The sequence below is a fragment of the Rhinopithecus bieti genome, unplaced genomic scaffold (genome assembly GCF_001698545.2).
Source record: "Rhinopithecus bieti isolate Rb0 unplaced genomic scaffold, ASM169854v2 scaffold_23721, whole genome shotgun sequence".
Classification (NCBI taxonomy): domain Eukaryota; kingdom Metazoa; phylum Chordata; class Mammalia; order Primates; family Cercopithecidae; genus Rhinopithecus; species Rhinopithecus bieti.
Window position 1 is genome coordinate 95,094 of NW_016810819.1, and position 22,751 is coordinate 117,844.

Below are 22,751 nucleotides of genomic sequence, written 5' to 3' on the forward strand. Positions count from 1 at the left end.
ATCTCGGCTCCCTGCAACCTTCACCTTCCAGGTTCAAGTGATTCTCCTGCCTCAGCCTCCCAAGAGTAGCTGGGATTACAGGTGTTCGCCACCATACCCGACTACGTTTTTGCATTTTTAGTAGAGAAGGGGTTTCTCCATGTTGGCCAGGCTGGTCCCAAACTCGTTATCTGCCTTTCTATCTATAATTTGTATTTTATATAACAAAACAGATAAAAAATGGTTTGTGTTTACTATAATTAGCCATTTCACAAGAACTGCAAACTATTGGAATTTGTTTTTCTTTCATCAGATGTGACTGACTAATTCATCTTGAAAACTCGACCCTTCTAAGTATTGGAATCTTTATATCAAAATATTCTAAAATCTCATTATCTTTATGGGATTTATATTGATTTAAACAGTCTCCTGGAGATAAGAAAAATTAATCGTATCTGTAGAGATTTAAAAATTTTTGCATTTTAAAATGGGATTTAAAGGGACAATTTATTCTTACCAAACAGGATATAAGACTGAAAAAGTTACCAAACAAAATGCTTCAAATTTCATATCAAGAACATTCAGAAGCTATGATGAGTGATAAAATGGGTACATGAGTAGTCAACATTCCTATGACTACACTGCTGCTCTTGACAAGTATGGGTAATTTAATTTTAAAAATAGATATGAAGTAATGTTATTTTTAATATTGCTTAAAAACAAACAAACAAATATTAAGTCCTGGGTATCAGTCTGGCTGTTTGCCAGGTGCTGAGATACTGTGGTAAATGACGCACACATATTTCTATTCCTTGTTCTCTGGGAACATAATTATAATTTTTAAAAATAATAATGATAATTCATTGAGCATTATTATATGCTAATCACTTTATATATTTTCGTATTCTTCACAACCATCTAATTAAATGGGTGCTATTATTTTCCCTCATTTCCATCCATGATAAAACAGACTAAAAATGTTTAAATAATTGAAATGATATGGATAAAATCCTTTCAACCACTAAACTATACTCCCTTCTCATTCTGGTGTGATCAGAACTAAGTTAGAAATTTGGAGAATAGAATCTCACTATTTGTTTTTTACCCTTAAGGTCAAACCGAGGCATTTATGGTAACAGCAATGGGAGACCCCATCTTATGTTGGATGTGTTAAAATGCATTACATAAATCAGTGAAGTCACATTTCTAATGTTGTTGAACCAATAGACAGTTTTCTTGTCTTCCTTGTGTTGTTCTAATACTGCATTGTTCCATGCATAAAATGTGAATGAAAAGATGGATTTTGAACCACACTTCTTATCTTACTGATCATAAGAGCAATACACTAGATGGAATAACTGGAAGTGTTGACAGGATATTTAGCCCACTCCTAACAGGGTGGCATTAGCTCAGAAAAACACAATGCCTTTGTCTGAGTAATTGATGTCCATCCTACTCAATACTCCACCAGTAGCTGTGTGTCAGATCAGAACTGATCATAGCTGAAAGATATTTTAGTCACCCTGTCTGATCCTTTAAATGCAGCAGAATCATTCTCTGTACTGCCACACTCCCATTAGAATTTCATGTTATTTAATCTGGAACTTTTTGAATAGCAGCTCTTTATAGTATCCATAAAAGAGCCCTCTACTCCTCATGACTATTTCTTTAGAACAAGATGCAGCAGCCCCTGCTAGGCTGTTTATTCCCTCCCTCTGCACTGTACTCTCTTCTGAAGACCAGTAGTTCCCCAAAGATAAAATCATGACCTAAGCTCACACACCCAGAAGTCCTACGTTCCAGGCCTTGCCAGGTGCCCCTTCCATCACAGCTCTTCTCTGAATACTTACCTCCACCCTGCCATGCATTCGTTAAGATAGTGCTTCTCAAACTTTGTATGCATTGGAATTACCTTAGACTTGTTAAAACCCAGACAGATGGGGCCCACCTCTAGCATTTCTGACTCAGTAATTTAGGATAGGACCAGATAATTTGCATGTCCAACAAGTTCCCAGGTGATGCTTATAATGCTGCTGATTCTGGAACTACATTCTGAGAACCAATGAGTTAACCATGTCATAAGCAACAGCTTATTAGTATTAAAGAGCTATTGTGTGGTAGTGGTTTACTTAGCTGAATAAATTAGAATGAAATTGAAGTTGCCCACAAAATGTACATTGCACGCTCTCATTCAAGTGAATTGTACATTAGTAAAGATGGGAGTTGTTATTATAGCAGTGTACTTGCAACTCATACAGGCACGTAGCTTTAAGCTATATTCTATTTTTTTTTTTTTTTTTTTTGAGACAGTCTCTTTCTGTCACCTAGGCTGGATATATTCTATATGACTGTGCACTTTTTCTTACCTGCAGCCCATCCTGGCTTGATAACCATTGGCATTTGTAGGCTAGTACATGTGACATCCCAGGATCTCTTGTCTCTAAGCATAAATTCAAGGGACTAGGGTTTTTTTATGAAGTATACTCAAGCTCTAGGCCATAGGGCATACTTCAAGAATGATTGTAAAGGGTATCCAGCTTCCTCTTTCTTCTTTAGAAAACAATAAAAAACAAAAAACAAAACCTAGGCTGTTCAGCAAGTCACCCGGCAGCTGTAGGATGTAGAGGAAGCAGAATCATAAGAATTTAAAAATCTCACATGGCACTAAGTTGTAGAGGATTTTCACATAGCCCAAACTTTACCTTAAGCAAGTTACAATGTCTGAGTTACAACGATTGCCTAAAGTCAGGTTTATGGTTTGTGTTTATATGTTGTTGTGTATGCAATACAATATAATGATTCTTCAAGTTTATGATGCCATCAAGAAGCTGTAGACTGAGAGTAGTGTTCATATGTTCAATACAAATGAATAAGTATTTCATAGGTAAGTCCAAGGTAATTCAACGTTATGTCTAAAGTAAAATTTGAAGAGACACATTTGGAAGATAATTCAGTCTGATCAACCATCTGTTTTTCAAGATTTATTGGTCTGCTGCTTGATAAGATTTTATATTTTTCAAGGTCAACTTTGTATTTCAGTTGATGCATATTATCACGTTACTGTGTAGTTCAACAAACTATTGATTTTCTGTCTGTGTGTTATCTATTATTTCAGGATTTCATTGTGATTTTAAAAGTGTGTAAGCAAGCTTATAATCAATTTAGCGAATTCAGGTTTATAAATTAAACATCTCTTCTTCAGCTTAACTCTTTGGAGTGTCTCCCTCAGTTGATTTTGAGCCACTAAGAAAATTCAGATATATGTTGTACAAATAAGAAAATAAAAGCTTTTTAGTCTTTACTTTGCTATCAAAAGAGATGACATTTCTACTGCTATTGTTGCCTTAGCTCTTCTAAGAAAATCGTATCTACATTCGGCTTATAATTTAATCTATGTATAAAAGCAGTAGAGTGCAAACTCATTCATGCATCTTTAAGTAATTGAAATAAAATTTAATTAACATGGTTTATTTTCCTCTGTTTTGCATAATTAATGAAAGCAGAGGGCATTCTTAGGCTCAGAAACAGTTATTAGAGAGAGAAAAAAATGTAGAACTAAGATGAAAAAGACAGCAAGATGGTAACTTAGGATTAAACTTTACAGTGTATTTGTAAACTACATACTTAGCTGGGTAAAGTTCACAATGTTTTCTTTCTTAGACTATCAATAAAGTGCTGCTCCAGTATGCTGCAATTGTATCAAGTGATTTCAGTTCATATTGTGATAAGGAAAATGTGGTAAGTAAAAATGTCTCTACTTTCAAGTATCTCTCAGTTAAGATTTACTTCTTCAAAGTATGAGTAAGCAAGAGAAATTGTTGACTTTCAGTTTTCATATAGGATAATAAAAAATAAGGATCTTAAGAAGTTGAAAACTTCTCCAGGGTTCTTGAACTGGTTTTAATACAGGATTTACAGGAAGGTTGAGAGTGTCTCAATGCCAGCCAACTTGTGGTTTTCCATGTAATAAGGAACAAGATTAGAATAAATAATTGAAAATTCACATACTCATAAAATACTGGAGCTGAGAAAAACAAGGGACTTAAACATTAGATGAGTATTGGCACCAACTAGTTTCATTTTGGCACAAATACTAAAATAAGTGTAATTTAGTCTTTCAGTTTGCAAATAAATTGCAAAGGTTAATATATGCAACAATGCTGATTTCTATTCTGAATTATTAAAATAGCTTTTTTAGATGATTGAGAAAATGTTTATAAAATTCAAACTAATATTGCAACTTAATAAAAGGCATAAAGAAAAGCGCGATAAAGGTATTTGAAATATAGTCAGATTTATTTTATGATGGAAGGTGAAAGCTTTCTTATCAATCTGTAATATTAGGAGAAATACAATGGCAGCATTGTAAACATTTTGAAAACAGTAGCTCTGAAGAAAAGTGTTTAAAAGTGAGTCATAGGGATTTTTTTTAAAAAAAAGAAATAGAAAAACCAGTTTTTCCCCCTCAAAAAATCAGTTTGCTATCAGGTTGAAATCTAAATTATTCTAAAGAAAGCTACTAGTTATCTCCCTGAAACCTCATTGACCTCTTGCTTGACAGCTCATTAAGATAAGTCAGCCTAATGGTTCTTGAGAATTCTATAAGAGCTTTCTTTTCCCTTAAATTAATATGCTGCCAGCAATTTTATTAGAACTTTTTGACAACTCAAACAATGATTTCTAATTGCTCTTGATTTACTCAAAAAGTAAGATGTTTATTTTATTGAAAGTATATTATTTCTGATTAAAAGATAATACATGTCTAAAGTATTACATTGAAAATGAAAACAGTATCTGATCATTTCACAAGAGGATCTTGTTTATATTAGGACAGCCAAATTGAAGATTTTGAAAGGTGGCCGTGAACTCCTAAGGCTAATTCCTGCCATTCAGAAAGGCAAATTAGTTTTTAAAAGCCCCTGCGGAGATCCACGTTATGTATTCACATTCTATATTTTACATTGAATAAACACTGAGATAAAAATCATAACCCAGTATTTATTATATTATTCTATGTACTCTTTCTGTAGGTTTTATACTTTTAAAAATTAAATCTTTATAAAAAGAACCAAACGCCCTCCAAATATTACAGCAAAGGAACTTCCTTTTCCTTCCCTCGGTGCTTTTCTTCCATAATTACTAATATCTTGACCAGCCTTATACACTATTGCTTAAATGTCAAATATCATTTTAGCTTTTATAAAAGAATATCACTTGGTTACTTGCCTTATGTTTTCATTCAAGGCAAACTGAAGTGCTTTTGTACATTTCCATGAGTATATATAGTTACTATTACAGATGCTTATTTATAATTATTTCAATGTAAGATTTCAATATCAAGACCACTGAAACTTGTACATCTTTCAGTATATCTATGGTAATATATCTATTTCATCTGCAAATTGAGCTAGAAGCATCTAAAGATAGACATCATTTAAGATATGACCATAATATAGGCCAGGTTTGGAAGCTCACACCCATAATTCCAGCGTTTTGGGAGGCCGAGGTGGGCAGATGACCTGAGGTCAGGAGTTCAAGACCAGTCTGGCCAACATGGTGAAACCCTGTCTCTACTAAAAATACAAAATTAACCAGGCATGGTGGCGTGCACATGTAATCCAAGCTACTTGGGAGGCTGAGGCAGGAGAATTACTTGAACGCGGGAGACGGAGGTTGCAGTGAGCCAAGATTGTGCCATTGCACTCCAGCCTGGCCAAAAAAGAGCAAAACTCTGTCTCAAAAACAAACAAACAAAAAAGATATGGCCATAACATTTGAGTTCTCAGGGTTTAGCATTAAAGACCAGAGTTAAATAAAATATCCATGTCAGAATAATTTGTTTTCTACTGTAACATTTTAAATTGGAAATGGGTCAAAATATTTTTATTCATTTTATTTCACATTCTAAAATATAGCAAGACATCACAATCTAAATTACAATTACTTTTATTTTGAATAATTTAAAAAATATTTTAAATTCAGAAATACTTCGACCATGTAGAAATATCCCTAGTCTGAAAAACACTAACTTTCATATTCACTATGTTTCAGTTTCCTAACTTTGTTCCAGATTGAGATAAAATTAAAGGTATTATTATATTTTTAGGGAAAAAATCAAGATACGAAAATAGGAAGATACAAATTACTTTAACATAGGTGTTTTATCTTATTAAACTCCTCAAAAAGTAATATCCTTGAATTAGGGTAATGTTTCCTTTGCTGCCAGTTTCTTTTTTTCATTTACTATGAAGTTGTTCTTTATTTCATTTACGATGAAGTTGCTGAAAGTAAAAACTTTCATGATTAAATTTAAGGTGAATTTGTGTAATCTGTTGCCAGGAGCAGTTTGATGAACTGATTCAGTAAAATTGAACTTTGAACATTTCAAGGTCAGGGAAATCTTAATGAAAAGGGAGAGTCTCGTATTTGTTTTTGTCTCCCTCTGGATAACTGTATCTCTTTTTTTTCTCCGTAGTCTAACTTGGGGTCAATAGCGATCCATGTCAAGTGAGCCAAGCTGTCCATGTTCATTTGGTTCTCAGTAGCTCTTTTTAATCAGAAATCATCATAGTAAGAAGAGTTGGCAGCTGGCCTTTCTTTATTTATAAAGCTGGTACTAGGGTCCTGTTATATGTGACAGTAAAGATTAGCTTGAATGTTAATATCACATAATCTAAGAAGAGTCCCTCAAGCTAATTTAGACCTATGGGAAACCAAGTGATAACAACCCTTCACCCATGTAGTCTCACTGCTTCTCATTATAAGTCATTGTTTTACTTTGACCTTGGATTTCTCCCTGGTGTGATTGCCCAGATTCACACCAAATCTTCCCATTCTGCAATTAAAAATAAATGCCAATGACCCTACCTCCCAGTGAAAAGATAGGCTATTCGCTTAGTTTGTGGACTTTGGGTCAAGATGCGGAATCCTCTGAAAATGTGGCCCTGCTCACTATGGAAAGGACTAAGCCCAGATCAAGTAGTACTCAATTATGGCTATGGATCAGAATCATTTGTGGAACATTTTGATTCAGCTAATTAAAACAGAATCTTTGGGGGATACGTCTCAGATATCTGTGTTAAAAAATAAAGTTTTTAAGTGACTGGAATCAAGGAAACAGAAAGGAATTTTTAAATTGCATAAATCAAAGTGATGATGTGGTCACTTTAAGAGTCAAGTAGAAAGTTTTTCAAAGGTCATTAATGTGGCTAAAGTAATAATAAAATCTTTCCACTGATAAGAGCTAATACCTCTCTGACATCCCGTGAGTCCTTTGCATGACTCTGGTTATTGGCTACTGGCTTATTTCCCAGCAACTTGGAAGATACATCCATCCTCCTTCCTTTGTCTGTTTATCTTTCTGTGTCTGTTTTCCTCTGATATACTGGCTCTTAGGAATCAATATACAGCAAAGATTAAATGATTCGATAATTATTATGAATTGTTTTCTAATTGTGGATTAATTTTTACTATTCTAAGTTCACATCTAGACCTGTCACAAAGCTTTACATCTTTGTTATTGTTATATTTCTGGATCCTTGGAAACAAGTAGAGAAACATTTTCTAAGCCTGTATTTATTATACGTACACTACTGTGAAGTAGTTTGTGAGTAAGAAAAGCAGAAAGAGACACAGCAGCATGTACAATGTATTTAAGGTTGGCCGGTGAGAGTGAAAACCAACTCAAATGTAAAGCAATATAAAACAAATGCCAAGTGAGTGATAAGATAAAATCCAGGAAAAAAGAAAACTCTAACCTAAATGATGGATATGAGTCAAATAAGCAAAGAGGAAAATGAGAAGAGAAACACGGATTAAAGCCAGAGGCAAAAGGCTTTGAATACCAGCATGTGGTCTTTATCTGTAGCCGGAACATACATTTAAGTTTATTTTTAATATGGTTTTGCATTTAAAAGAATCACATGGTGTTTTGTTTTCTAAAACAGTAAAATAATAGAAGAATCTAAGCTAACCTTTTTCTAAAAGTAAATCTCTAAAAGCAAAAAATGTGCTTATTTTCTAAGTATGAAATGTTACAATGTTAAAGATAAAAGAAACTTTAGCAGCCAAGTTTTGCTCCAACGGTTTATTGTCTGAGTATGTTATTAGATTTCATTCCCCAATGTGGCATTATATTTTTCCATTTCCCTTCTTAACTGTTACAAACTATAATGTTGAAATGGCAGAATTACTATATACATCAAATATACTAGGAAGTCAAGATAGCTATTTGTAACCACCTGTTAAGTTAAACTCATTCAACAATTTTATATAAAATCATTGCTCATAATAGTCTTTTTTTTTCTATATTTAAAGCCCTGTATCTTGATGAACAATATTCAACAATTGCGGGTCCAGCTGGAAAAAATGTTTGAATCCATGGGAGGGAAAGAGGTGGGTGTCTTTTTCTTCTACGTTTGCTAAAATCTCACTTAGAGATTATTAGCAGCATATCTCTTGCTATGAAAGTGTCTTACGTTTTTACATGGTTAACTAAGAACAGGAATTGATAATAATCTAAAATGTCATTAGCAACTAAAATGATTATTATCCACAACAGAATACTTTAGTACATACATTAGAAGTATGAGTGGGAGGCAGAAGATAGTAGCCTTTGGTCTTATGTGTGTGTGCATGTGTGTTGGTATGTGCAGTCATATATACACACATATATATTTGTATGCTAACGATTTGTAAAGTTCCACAAATTGTGTTTTCCTCTGTCTTGTACAATGTCAGTTTGATATCAACGTTTGTTCTGAAATATGCTTTGTGGTGCTGTTGGTTTTTGACATACTCGTAGTTTATTTTATTTATTTATTTTTTTTGAGAGGAGTCTCGCTCTGTCGCCCAGCCTGGAGTGCAGTGGCGCGGTCTCGGCTCACTGCAAGCTCTGCCTCCTGGGTTCACACCATTCTCCTGCCTCAGCCTCCCGAGTAGCTGGGACTACAGGCGCCCACCACCAGGCCCGGCTAATTTTTTGTATTTTTTAGTAGAGACGGGGTTTCACCATGTTAGCCAGGATGGTCTCGATCTCCTGACCTCGTGATCCACCCACCTCGGCCTCCCAAAGTGCTGGGATTACAGGTGTGACCCACTGCGCCCAGCCGGTAGTTTATTTTTCACATCAAGAAAGTTGTCAAAAATGTGTTGTGTGCTGTGTCTGTAATGTGTCATGTCTTTGTCTAACATCTTTGACTTGCAATTCCATGAGCAGAAGAAGGAAGGAGAAAGATTCTTTTATGAGGTTTGTGATAGTAAGCATCTTTTCCCTTACCTGGCTGTTTCCTCCAACCCTCACTCCATACCTAAAGACCATTGCATTTTCTACTTATTCTCATTTGCTTGTTTGAAACAGACAGACAGTGAAATACTAGCTATGCACCTGCATCTTCCTGCCTGCCACAGTCTTCTCTTTCACAAACTGACCTAAGCATTCAGGGATGGAGGACTGGAGAAGGTGCTGAGAGGGAGAGTCATGAAGCAGGGTTTCTCCCCATGCCCTCATTCCCCTTCAAACAATCTCAAAGGCAGCTATGTCAAGAATATGTAGATAGATATTTCTGTTTAAGATTCCTTTACATTGTTCCTTCCTGTGGGAAAGTTTCTGAGATGTGTGTAATGCTAGGATGCATTTCAAAGTAAATATCTGTTTTATTTCTAAATTTATGTGGCTACAAATGTTTCTTTTAAGATTGGCTTCTTCCCATGTGATTTTGCTTTTAACCTCAAGGAGATGTTTTTTACACTTCCCCAATGTCTATCTCTTTTTCAGTATTTTGAAAAATGAACTTGCTATTTAACATTCTACAATGGAGAAACACTAGAATACATGTGTGATGATACACAACTTTAAAAAAATGAATCTTTATGAGCTGTGCCTTCGTTGCAATCTCAGTTCTATTTGTATAAAATAAGGCCTCATTCCCTAAAGTGTGTTAATGCTTTATGTAAAGTTTGAGGCCATTGATTTTATTTTTAAATTATTCTGCTGAATTAGGTGAGCACAACCAATTAAGGAACATAACATGAGATTTCCTTTTCAATTTTACTGATGTTTTATATTCAGACTTGAAGTCCACTTAGCATTTAGAAAAATGATGAAGAAATTATTGATTTCATCTGGGAAATATTATCTCCTTTCTATAAATTTTAAAGCCCACACATCATTTAAGAATAAAGTTCTATTTAAAATGTCATATTTCCATAAATTTCTCCTTGTGCCACTTATGCTATTTCATTACTATTCTGTGTTTGAGCTCTAATATGAATAACATATTGCTGAACTGAATTTAACCAGACAAATCAGACCTGTACTTAAAGGAAACCATATAGGCCAAGCCACTTGCTCATTAAAAATGTTATAAAGTGGCTTGTTCACCAATCAAAACTGAATTCCTTATTTCAGATAGAATTGCTGGTTTGAAATATACAAGTTTCACACTATACATTTTATTTCAAATATATGACTAAACCATATAACTCCTCCTCTTACTGAAGAAAATAATGAAAACAGAAATACTGAACTTGGTGCCTTCTCCCTTTAAAACGCTTGCAATGTCTATCTGATAAACTCCTCAGACATGATTTAAGAAGAAAACGCAATTAAATCAGTGAAATAAAATGAATGCCTAGCTTCTAACAATGTAATCTGCTCCTTTCTTTTTCTAAATATTTTTTTTTCATTTCTTTCCTTCCCTTCTCTACCCTTTTCTGTGATTTTCTATTTCTCCTGTTTTCTTTTTCTCCTATGCGTAGATCTTTTCTCTTATTCTCTTCCATTTTCAGCTCAAAGTTTTAGGTAGGGCCAGTCAGCATTGGCATAGAGATTGTGAAGTGTCAGGAGGAAGCAAGACTTGCATTCAAGTCTGAGTGCATCATGTGTCCTCCCAGAAAATAGAAGCTTAATTGATACAGAATTATGATGGAGTTTTTGATTACTCTGGGGTCTCTAGGAAACAGAATTTCAAAATAATAAGCAGAGTTCTTCCAATATTGTTGTGTAAACATGGCAGTATCTAAATGGTTTCCTTAACTTTGCGCTTTTATAAAGATGAAAAAGGATTTGATTGAAAGTTACAGCATTCACCCTTTGATAGGAGAAAATTACAGAATCCACCCTTTGATATGCAACACGTGATACAGACATGTTCAGGGGCTTGTAAAAGTTAAACAATGTGTTCCAATTCAAATTCCCATTTTTTCCTTGCAGTGGAACTGGTTGTAAAACCTTTGACTGGTATTATAACCAGTTCCACTGTAAATAAGGGAAATATTCCAGGCTAGACCTTATTCTTCTTTTAAGAGTTTCTTTTATTTTATCCCCACCATCTGTGCTGATATACATACTTCTTGCTATAAAAATTAAATAGCAAATAATTGCTTGTGCACTTGCTCAAAATGGTTTTTAATGCTATGTGTTTTTTAGTTGGCTTCTAACAACAGCATTGCTTTCCTCTAATATCATACTACCTGCAAAGTGCTGGCTGCTTACAGGCATGACTGTGTGCTGCTGCAGCTCCCTGCTGCTTTAACCTGATCACCGTTTAGTTGAGGCAGCTGTTTTTTCTTCACAGAATCAGCCTCTTTTCCATCTGGAAATAAAAAGTGTTTAAAACATTTATTCAGTGGAAAAATCCATTCTCTGTATGGGGTTCAAATGGAAGCATTGCTTTAACACCATGATGATCTTGGGATTATGTTGTTGACAATGGTTCCAAAAACAGTCACTTAAGAAATCATTGTTAGACAGTTGCATGCACAATATCCTATGGGCCATGTCAGCACATTTACTTTCTAATGCCCTATTTAGGGTGGGGGAGAAGTCAAAAGAGAAAAGCAAACCACTAATTTTCTTCTCCTATAAAAGTGATTTTCCAACATACTTCTCTGCATACAAATCAGGGGCATGTTTTGGCATAACATCTCTGATTCCTCTAGAGAATATAAAAAATAAATCTCACAAATCGTGAAGAAAAACTAACCTTTAGGAATGGAGTACAGAGTCTGTTTTTTAAAAGCACCTCAGGGGATTTTTTCTGTGGATGCAGTTTTGGGAATCACTATACTAAAACAAATAAAATAGCCAGCCCATGTTATAGATGTACTAGAGCTACAAGTTAATTTACACTACAATCCCCGTACAATATTACGACACAATAACGACAAAATGATCATCAGGGTGCCATGTAATAATTTTCATTCATTGGTGAGTGATTACTTTAGGTTACATTATGTTAATAGCTTAATTATTTCATGAATATAATTTATTATCTATCAATTGCAAATAATTACTTAGCTTGTATTCATTTTGTAACAAAAACTCATTGCTTAAGCCCATGAAAAGGACTTATCATTAATTTGCAATCTAATATATACAGGTATATGAAAAAAATCCAAAATTTAATTTCTTTTCAGGAAGTTTTAAGATATGGATTTTGAAGAACTTGTATTATGATAATTGATTTAGAAGGTGCATTAATCCTTCACAATATTTTGTTGGTGCAGTCATTTTAAACGGTAGAATCCATAGTTATCCGTCAGACCGCTAACTGGTGATGTTACTTCAAATTGTAGTTAGCCATTATTAAGACCTTAGGGAAAAAGAAGGGTTCATTTGTTCAGCTAAATTATTTTCATCTGTTGACCACAGGCAGCTCAATTAGGTAAAATGATACTGCTATTTTTATGGTTATGACTCAAAAAAGGATTGACTCTTCTGTGTCATATGCATGGTGGTAAAATTTCCCATGAGAGGGAAATTTTGTCATATGCATGGTGGTAAAATTTCACATAAGTCCAGGCAGAATGAAGCCAAGGAATCTGGACCATAATCCCATTATTCTAAAACTATGTGTCTTTTAATGGCCAACTAAATTATTCTTTCTTTCAGAGATGTATATCTATGTCGCTTTTAATTTTTAATGAGAAATTTGATGTGTCAACTAGAAATTGCAACTGACTGCCCAAAAGTGTGTGTATGTAGCTCATTGAAATTCATTGTAATACCTATTAGCCACATGAACGCAGTCATTAGCTAAGCAACCCTAGAACAGGAAGGAAAAACATTAATCTTCATCATTTTTCACTTGCCACTATCCTCTCAACTTTATATGTGCTGAGGCAACAGGAGATGAAAGATCAGAGCTTTAAAGGAAATAATACTCCATGACAGTAGTTCTTCTTGAACTTCAGCAGGCATCAGAACTACCTGATGAGTTTATGAAAACACACATCACTGAACTCTACCCCCAGTGTATTGATTCAGTATGTTTGGGGCAGGGCCAGGTGATGTGCGTTTCTAAGGAATCTCTGGGTGATGCTGATACTACTGGTCTGGGGACCATGCTTTGAGAATTGCTGCTCTATGCTTTTTGAAAAGGAATAAGGCAAGGCTCACGCCTGTAATCCCAGCACTTTGGGAGGCCAAAGTGGGTGGATCACCTGAGGTCAAGAGTTCGAGATCAGCCTAACATGGCAAAAACCTGTTTCTACAAAAAAATACCAAAAATTAATCAGGCACGGTGGCGGGCACCTGTAATGCCAGCTACAGCGGCCAAATTTTACGTTCAGGTTTCTAATCTGTCTCACCTTTTCTTAATATAGAGATATAGGTTACTAGTTAATAAATTAATAAGAATTAATCTACTGTTCTCATATTTTCAGGAATTACAAAATATAGAATAAAGTAAATTATAAAGTATATATTAGCTAATAAAATAGACCATTTCAAATTGTCACATATCTTTTTTTCAGTTCTAAAACTGTTTTCTAAAGCAATTTGAAAAGTTCTTTTTATTTCGTTAGACTATCCATTGTTGCCTACTTGTATGTATTTTATCTGCAGGTGGGCAGAAGTTGGGGTACAAAATAAAAAGATTTCTTAATGCCTGGGGCGTCAAGGAGATTACAAGGTGTAAGAGACTTGGTGAAACAATAATTAGACTAGAGATGCCTTTTAGCACTTACTGAAGGATATTCAGAAGCCAGCTGTTCCACGTCTTTCCACACCACCATAAGCATCTCTTCCCCTTGGGGCTGACTGCTGTATGAAAAAACGACGTGAGCACCCTGAATATGATGACAGAATTTACTCCTTCACTAATTCATTCAACAAATATTTATTTGCTGAGCACTTGTTATGAGCTGTAAATTTTACTAGGAACTGGAGATACATTAATTACTAAGATGCAGAGCCTACCATTAAAGAACTTAGAAGTTTTTAGGGGAATCAGAGCAATTAAAGAGATAAGGTTTGTGAGAGAAAAACAACAAGAACGCTTCCTAAACGTGAACATGTCCTTCAGATGAAAGTTTTCGTTGTTACAACTTATCCTACAACAGTTCAGAAATAAACTCAAACCTCGCCTCTTGTTGTGTAAAGAGAGGTGAAAAGGGAAATGTAATTTGGCTGAAGTCGGTAAAAGCAACCAGTGATAGCTTCATAGCACCAGATAATAAGGAGAATTGAATGTTTGAAGTGCTGGCCTTTAATTCTGGCAACAGGCAGAGACTGCCTGGTTTCTCTCTCCTCCTAACTATCTCTGCCATCTCTGCAATTAGATTTAATAAATTGAACTTAATGGAAAATTAAGAGAATAAGAAGGGCCAATAAAGCAAATTATATTGAAGTGATTTAATAAATATGTTTACTAGTTTAGCACTACTACCACATAAAGTTTGGCTAACTGCTAAATTTGTGAGATTAAGAAAAGGCACTACCGAGGAGGTTGAAAGGTTTTGTGGTTGGTGAGCCATGACAAAATGAAATACAGACCCAGGCAGGTGATGCTTGTTGACCTCATTTCCCAGAGCATTTGAGAGAGCTCACAGGGTTACTCATATACTGCCAAGTCTCTTTTTAAACTCACCTCTCTCTGACCCTTAAGAAACTTAAGAGAAAGGATACATGCCACAGCAAGGAGAGAGAGGAAGACAGTTTCACTCTGACTGCCATCTTCTATAATAAATCTGTTTCATTATCTTGTTGTGATCACCTTCAGTTGCTCATGCCTGTCCTAACAAACCATAAATCAATGCCGTTACTGGTAAAATTTAACTGCTTTAACCCAGTCAATTCTCTTTTTTGCCCTGCTTAGCAGAATAGTCCTCAGGCACCCTGAGATAAGGGCTCACAGAGAACACTGTCCCCAGCACTTGCTGGTCAACAGGTCCTGAATTCGGTTGACTGGGTGGACTATATTCACATCGCCGAGCAGTGGTTTATAACACATGTGAGAATGTGAAGCAATAGCCAAATGGGTCAGACAGAGTAGGACAGGGGAAAAGGGCAGAACACAATTCTAAACATAAAGTGTCCCACTGATTCTATTCCTAACATCCCTACTCAGTCCGTTTTCACAATTAGCCAATGGATGCAACATATAAACCCTAAGTTCCTTTTGCATTGTGATAAAACAGGGATTCCTGGTTTTTAGTGAACATTTTCAGAAGAGAATTTCTTCAGAGGAAATAGCTTCTAAGAATGCTGCTCTTCAGTCCCCATGTGACTCTGAAAGCATAACGCATTATCTGTGCCTTGGTTTTAAAGATAATATTTTATGCGTTATCTGGAAAAACGAGGAAGTTGAACTATATTATTTCAGAAATTCTTTTTTTATTTCTAAATTTCTGTCACTATAATGACAATCCACATGTTAGCAATCCATGAAGCAGAGGAATAGCGTATGTGTTGTAGGTGAGAAGAGAAAAAATGTTTAAGAGAAAAGAATGTCCCATGACTCATATAAAGCTTGAAGGTGTAGTTTTAAAAAAACAGTTCATAGAAACAGAAAAAATCCAAAATGCCTTATATTCACTAACTCAAAACTATATTGAGTGAATTATAAAATGTAAGGCAATCTCTTTCTTTTTCTTCAGTTGTCTAGACTGAAGAACCTCATTTAACATATCTCAAAGACATTTCATTGATTCGAAGCACAGTGACAGTTGGATTTACTGCATACTCTCTTTAATTAGGATGGGAGACAGCTATTGATGTTGAACTTTTTGAAACCCAGAAGTTAGAAACATGAGTTTATACAACTAATACCTCTAGCATAATATTCATGCAAATCTGAATAGGATAAAGAAAATGCCATAGTCTGTCTGAAAATTGTCATGTAAGTTTGTGGAGTTTCTCCTTAAGAGGCATTTTAAAACGAAACAAAAAACAGGGTAGTATGGTGAGAGCTGGGCACATTTGTTTCCAGTAGAAAGGACCATGTATTCTTTTATTTCTGACAACAAACCACAGTATTCATGCTGACACCACAGGCTTATGAAGTGATTTAGGGCATTTCCAGGAAAGTACACTACTTTTAGATTCACTAGGGAATTTTTGCTGAATTCTCAGTCATATACTTTAAGTTGAAGTAGACCTTATAAGATGAAAAGATTCTGGTCAAGTTGAAGATTTGAAGGAAAATGATCTTTTAAAAAGAAAAGAAACAAAAAGAGCAAGAGCCCAGATAAGATTGTGAGAAGTTGCTTGAAGCAATTCCCTGGTGGAAAGCAAGCTTGAAGGATGATAAGCAAGTGTCATGATCATATTTGGGTTTATTACACCAGTTAGGAGGACGAAGTGGGGAAACAGGAAATAAGAACACAATGTGTAGATGATTACAGTGGGCTGGAGGAGAAAAATTCAGAATCTGGAAGTGAAGAGGACAAGACAGGTGGATAAAACATTTCAGAGATAATCACCAATCATATCTGGTATCCAAGTAAATATGGAAGGAAGAAAACGAAGTCAAAGATGACTTTCACATTTCTGCCTTAAACAATTGTAGGCCATTAACCAAATCAGAGGAAATGAGAAGATAAATAAATTAGGAACGGTAATAAGTTGTGCTTTGATTTGATAGCACGCGTACAAGTTGACAGTAGTGGATACGTTTGGTATACTTCAGGTGTATATGCAGTTGAGAGTGATGCATGGCGCAGTCGCGAAGTACTAGGTACTTGGAAACATAGAATTCTCAGGCATGCTGTTAAGAATATTGATAATAGATTTGGGGTCTTTAGCATATGGGTGATAGCTGAAGCCGTGGGCATGAATTTAATTGCTCAAGGGAAGTATAGAGTAAAAAGAAAAGAAGATTGAAAAAGGAGAATTGAAGGATACTAATATTTAAGAGGTAGACAGAGGAGGAAAGTTAACAGAAGACACAGACAAATCACAGGCAGTTTGAGAAGCAGGGAAGGACCTTGGGAAACAGAGTGAACAACAGAATGAAAGAAGGCTAAGAAAAATAAGGTCCTTGAAATTAAGAAATCATTGGTGACCATATGGAAACATGTCAGTGGCATATCCATAGCAGAAGCAAACCACATTACAGAGAACGAATAAATGTTTAGGAGAAAAGGATGTGGAGTCAACAAGTTTGACACTGTTGTAAGCGGTTTGAAGATAAAAAGAAAGAACGATATTGGCTAGATGTCAATGAGAATGTAGTTCCAAATAAGTTTGGCTTCTCTTTCATTGTCTATTGTTTATTTTAACATAAATGTTACCTGAGTATGTTTATAGGATAGGGTAATAAAATTAATGGTAGAGGGAATGAAAAGGGAAAGAGATAATTGATGGAACAAAATCCAAAAGAAGGAACCAGGAGTGCAAGTTAAACAGCATTTTCTTGGAAATAAGACTTTTCATGGAACTAGAGGTAAAATTTTATTTATTAATGTTTTAATGCAAAAATATTGGAGAGTATGAAACCCACCAGACTAAGGATTAAATTTTGGCCCCCAGGGAGATGGCCAGGAAGTTACCTTCCTTCCTTCCTGATTTGCACTTCTTTACAGAAAATAACAGACTGCTAACACTGATGAGCTGAACACAGGAAAGATAGCTTAGTAGCCTGTAGGAAATGAAGGAAATGAGATAGTAATAAAGACTGTGGAGAAGAAATAGAATTCACACTAAAGATCCTTAATTTCTTCTATGCAAAGTCTATTTTTCAAGAGTTTGTATTGAGCTATCTAAAGAGTTTAAATGACTTTGCCACCCATTGGTTGTAACTCTAGCAAGAGCTTGAAGGTCAGTTTAACAATGGTTGCTGTAAGAAAAATATAACATGTATTTTCTTTAGATCTCTGGGGAAAGAATCTGCTCTGGAAAACAAACAAACATGCAGTGTAGGTATGGTAACCATTCTTCTGAACCAAACAAATAGCAGGGAAATACCTGACATGGTCTGGCAATGAGAGAGAGAGATTTGAAATCAGGATTAACTTGATAACTCTGGACTATATGGTTTCTAAGGAATAAAAGACTTCAGGGGCAAAATATCCTATTCATAATTAATGCAAGGTATCAGTCCAAGGAGATGAAGATGATATGGGACTGCTTCTGTGAGGGAATCTTTTATGCTTTTGTCTATCCTCACTTCCTTCCTCAACATGTGATAAATGCCCATGCATGCAGGACACTGGGACAGACACCCAGGACAGAAAGGTATGAATGAGTTCTATGGAAGAGGTAGATGTGTAAGAGAACATTTAGAGAGAACACTGCATATACAGTTATAGTAAAAAGCATAGTCAGTTTAGAAGCTAGATCTACTAACTGCCTAGGGCAAGCTACACTTGGGCAAAAGTTTTCAAAAGGAGGTAATAAGTGAATTATCTTTTAAAGAAAAAGGAAAAGCAAACCTTAAGGAAAATAACTTAAAAGATGTCTTTGCTGGTCAGGTGTGGTGACTCACACCTGTAATCCCAGAACTTTGGGAGGCCAAGGCGGGTGGATCACCTGAGGTCAGGAGTTCAAGACCAGCCTGACCAACATGCTGAAACCCCGTCTCTACTAAAAGTACAAAAAAATTAGCCAGGCATGGTGGGAGGCACCTGTAATCCCAGCTACTCAGGAAGCTGAGGCAGGAGAATCGCTTGAAACCAGGAGGTGGAGGTTGCAGTGAGCCAAGATCAGGTAACTGTACTCCAGCCTGGGCAACAGAGGAAGATTCCATCTCAATTAACAACAACAACAAAAAAGTATTGCCTACAAGCTGTCTCTCTATTACATATAATAATAGATATTACAAGTTATATCTATTACCACAGCTCAATGGTACAAAATACCTCAATGGTATAAAACTCAGTTAATATCTATGTGGGATTATAGTTTTTCTGATTATCTGAACCATACATATTTTGGCAGCCTAGATTTTGGAATTTTCAAGCCCTTCATAGAGTGGGGAATTAAATCTGTCTTAAAAACTGTATTTTAAATTCAGAATTTAACTCAAAATCCTTAAATTTTCATTGGGTATATTCCTCTTTACAGAGAAACTTTATTTATTTAGCCAGCCAGCCAATAAAGTTGTTCAGATACACATGCTAATTGAGTTTCTACTTTAGAATAAATTAAACTGTGACTTATGAATGTTTGAAATTTTTCTGTTGTTTACCTTTTAATTTTGCTTTTAACAATAACTCTAAATAACGATACAAAAGATTCAAGATAATTTTGATGTTATACTACTTACATAACTAGGATAAGGTTTAAACCTTTGAAAAATAGATTGCCTTTTACCTTTACAAAGTACCCAATATTTTAAAAAATATGCTATTGATAATTTAGGCAATGAGCTCTCAACTCCCAATCTATTATTTCTTAAATTTTACAAAATTTGTAGGAGTAAGAAAAATGTCCTCAATTTGGACACATGAGGTAATGCAGAAGAACCCAAGAACTGGTAGTTTTACTACCTAAAGAGATTATTTTATTATTAGATGAGTATGATATTTATGTCCATTATGCTCATTATTGAAAAAGATCTGCAATTTACAAACGCCATGTACATCGGTCTCAAAATTGCTTTGCCTGTTTTAATGGTGTGACATAGGTTACATAAACATTAAATAGTTAACTGAAACTGAGACTTTTCCTTTTGTGGGAGGGACTGGTTACATGACAGAGACATTCCATCTGCACCTACTTAGAAACATACCTGTGTATCCAGAAATTAAAACTGTCATCCAATGTTCAAATCGCTGTAGTCTGGCAGTTTTAGGTTGTCAAGTAATAATTATTTGATAAGAAATATCTATTCACCAAATACCTAAGGTGGACTAAAATAATTTTATGAGGAAATAGCATAATTTTGTGCAAGTGACCTATGTAACCATTTCTATATGACTTTGAAGTCATTATCTGGTGACAATCCTACCTCAATGTGAACAAATTACCTCAATGTGTATATTAAACTAATAGGAAAACCAAAACACATTTTAAATAAGAAGCAGCCCCCATTTCCTGAAGAAAACGCTACTTTCAGAGCGATTTCCTTGGAGGTGGTAGAGGAAGTGGAGAGCCTGAAGAAAGCCAAATGGGAGAACTTACCTCTCATCCCTCTTCCCCAACATTTTTATCCAATGAAATCAAGGTAAAATTGTTATTAGCAGAATAACAAGAAAATATAATTTTAAAAAATTCAGCCTGCATGGTTCCTTAAGATTGGTGTGGAAAATCCACATATGTTTTCTTGGTTAAGGATTAGGGAGTGATAGTTTGTTAGGCAAATTGTGATTAAATTCACTATCCGTATCTTAAGTCTTTTTAAAATAAGTATGTGCTACCTAATTGTCTTTCTGAATTACTTCCCTGCAACTGGTTATAGTTGAATAGAACTCTTAGAAAGTATGAGGCTCACAGATTTTCTTACTCTTACAGAAGTCTCTTTGTTATGGTAGCCTGTGTGTCTGGACAAGAGCTGTCAGCATAACTGATTACTAAGACAGAAAAAAAAAAAAAAAGATACAAGGAGTCCAGAAAAATCACATTGCCTCTGATAGAGGGCAGAAACTAATCAATCCTGAAAATTACCTGGATTTGAGTTAACACTGATATAAAGGATTGGTTTGATATAATTAATAAAGTCTCAAATGCCAAATGCAATATTTGATTTTCATTCCAATGTTTTTAGTCATGTCACTACAACTTAGAGTTACCCAGCTGCAGAGATGTATAAATAATTCTTCTTCCTAGCAGTTCCTTAGTATCAGAAAGTACTTTTGGAGGAATATAGGACTTACGTCCAATGCACACATATAGGGACACTTCTTGGTTCTGTATCGGCTCCCAGAACTTTCAACTGATATTAGGTCCCGTATTTAGTTGGCATTCTTAGATTCTCTTACTTATACTAAATCATGCTTTAATTCGTTTTACTCCCCAAACTTGGCTTTATCCTGTCCTCTTCTTTTCAATAGTAGATCAGCTTGGGCAAGAACTAATGACAGTGATGGTAGGAAACTAAATTTCTAAAGGTAGAAAGAAAGAAAGAGTCACATTTCAATTTCAGAGAATATTTCAAATTGCTATTTACATGAATTTCTCTCTGCTTGAGACAATAGATCTATTATCCTGAACTTTCAGCTGTAAATTAGCAACCAGGAAGAAAAGTCAGGCCTATCGTCTCCAGAAAAACATGGGAGTGCTTGGATACCTTGTCTATCCTATTACTCTTAATTCCAAAGTTGGGGAAATATGAAAACACCTTTAAATAATGCACAACACAATATTCAAAAGTTAATTTTTAACAACTTAATGTGCCTATTTATTTACAGGGGTATTGAAGATTTAAATATATTTTGAAGCAGCACGTATAAAAGGTTTTCTAAATTAGGAATTATCATGTTCTGAAGGATATTTTTGTCATGCCTTGCTTCTCATTGCTATAACCAACAAAGGCTTTGCTACCTAGCTGTTATTTGTATGCATGCCTTGAATTTCAAACCATTTTTTGTCTATGAGAACCCCTCGGTTTCTTTAAAGTTTCCTAAATGTTTAGATTTGATTTCAAAGACCAAAAAAACAAAAGAAGAAAAAAAAGTTTACGTGATGTTTGAAGTTACCATATAATAATCAAAATGCTTGTAAGCGAAACAGAGGCATGCTTTCTTAAAACTCCAAAGTAATATTGTTTATGGTCTCTCTGCAGCTAGATTCTGAAGCTAGTACTATTCTAAAAGAACTTCAGGTTAAGCTCAGTGGAGTCCTGGATGAGCTCAGCGTCACGTACGGTGAAAGGTAAGTGACCTCTGTTGTCATTATCTAAATTAGATAATTAGGTGTCAGCTCATAATATTCTTGCCTTCAATGCTGTTTCCTCTGACTGACTAAATCTATTTAACTTCAAGACCCCATCTAAATGTCATTTTCTCTGAAACGTCTGTTATGACACCACAATCTAATAGTGCTGTCTCGCTACGCACTCCCTAGAACTCTGTGCATCCTTCAGCCGGATGAGACCTATAACACTATCCTCTAAGTCTTGTTTTACCTGTCTGTTTCCCACACTCAGGACAGAAACCGTATCTCATAGCTATATGCAATTCTAGTGTTTAGAGCTTGGTGACTGGCTATTGAAAGACTAGAGAGGGAGGGAAGAAAAGAGAAAAACTTCACATATATAAGACGTTTGAGTTGTATCCATACCATACATATCAATGTGGTTGCATTCAGTATAGCTGGATCAACCACCCTATACCACATTGCCAGGATTCTTGGATTTAGGGTTTAGCAATCTGAATACAACTACCCCATGCAAAGGAGTTTGGAAACTACTGATATATCTATATATTTTAAATGTTTATTAAAACTGGCTTTATCTGTGATATGATTCTAAAGAAAGGTAAGTTCACCCTAGTTAAATTTCACTTCAGTTCTGTAGGAAAAAGCTATCATCTCATCAAAATGTTAAAATAGATAGGAAAGAAAATACGTTGTTGTTGTTGTTTTTCTGGTTTTTTTTTTTGTTTGTTTTTTT

General features: G+C 35.1%; 1 protein-coding gene across 1 annotated transcript in view; it reads left to right on the top strand.

Annotated features, from left to right (window-relative positions):
• The window catches only part of LOC108542752 (protein unc-13 homolog C-like), a 293,581-nt gene that overhangs the window by 92,949 nt on the left and 177,881 nt on the right, over positions 1 to 22,751 (top strand). Inside the window, exons 5-7 of the mRNA XM_017892917.1 lie at positions 3,640 to 3,717; positions 8,296 to 8,373; positions 21,924 to 22,012. Coding sequence (XP_017748406.1) covers positions 3,640 to 3,717; positions 8,296 to 8,373; positions 21,924 to 22,012 — 245 coding nt within the window. The remainder of the gene's footprint in view (positions 1 to 3,639; positions 3,718 to 8,295; positions 8,374 to 21,923; positions 22,013 to 22,751) is intronic.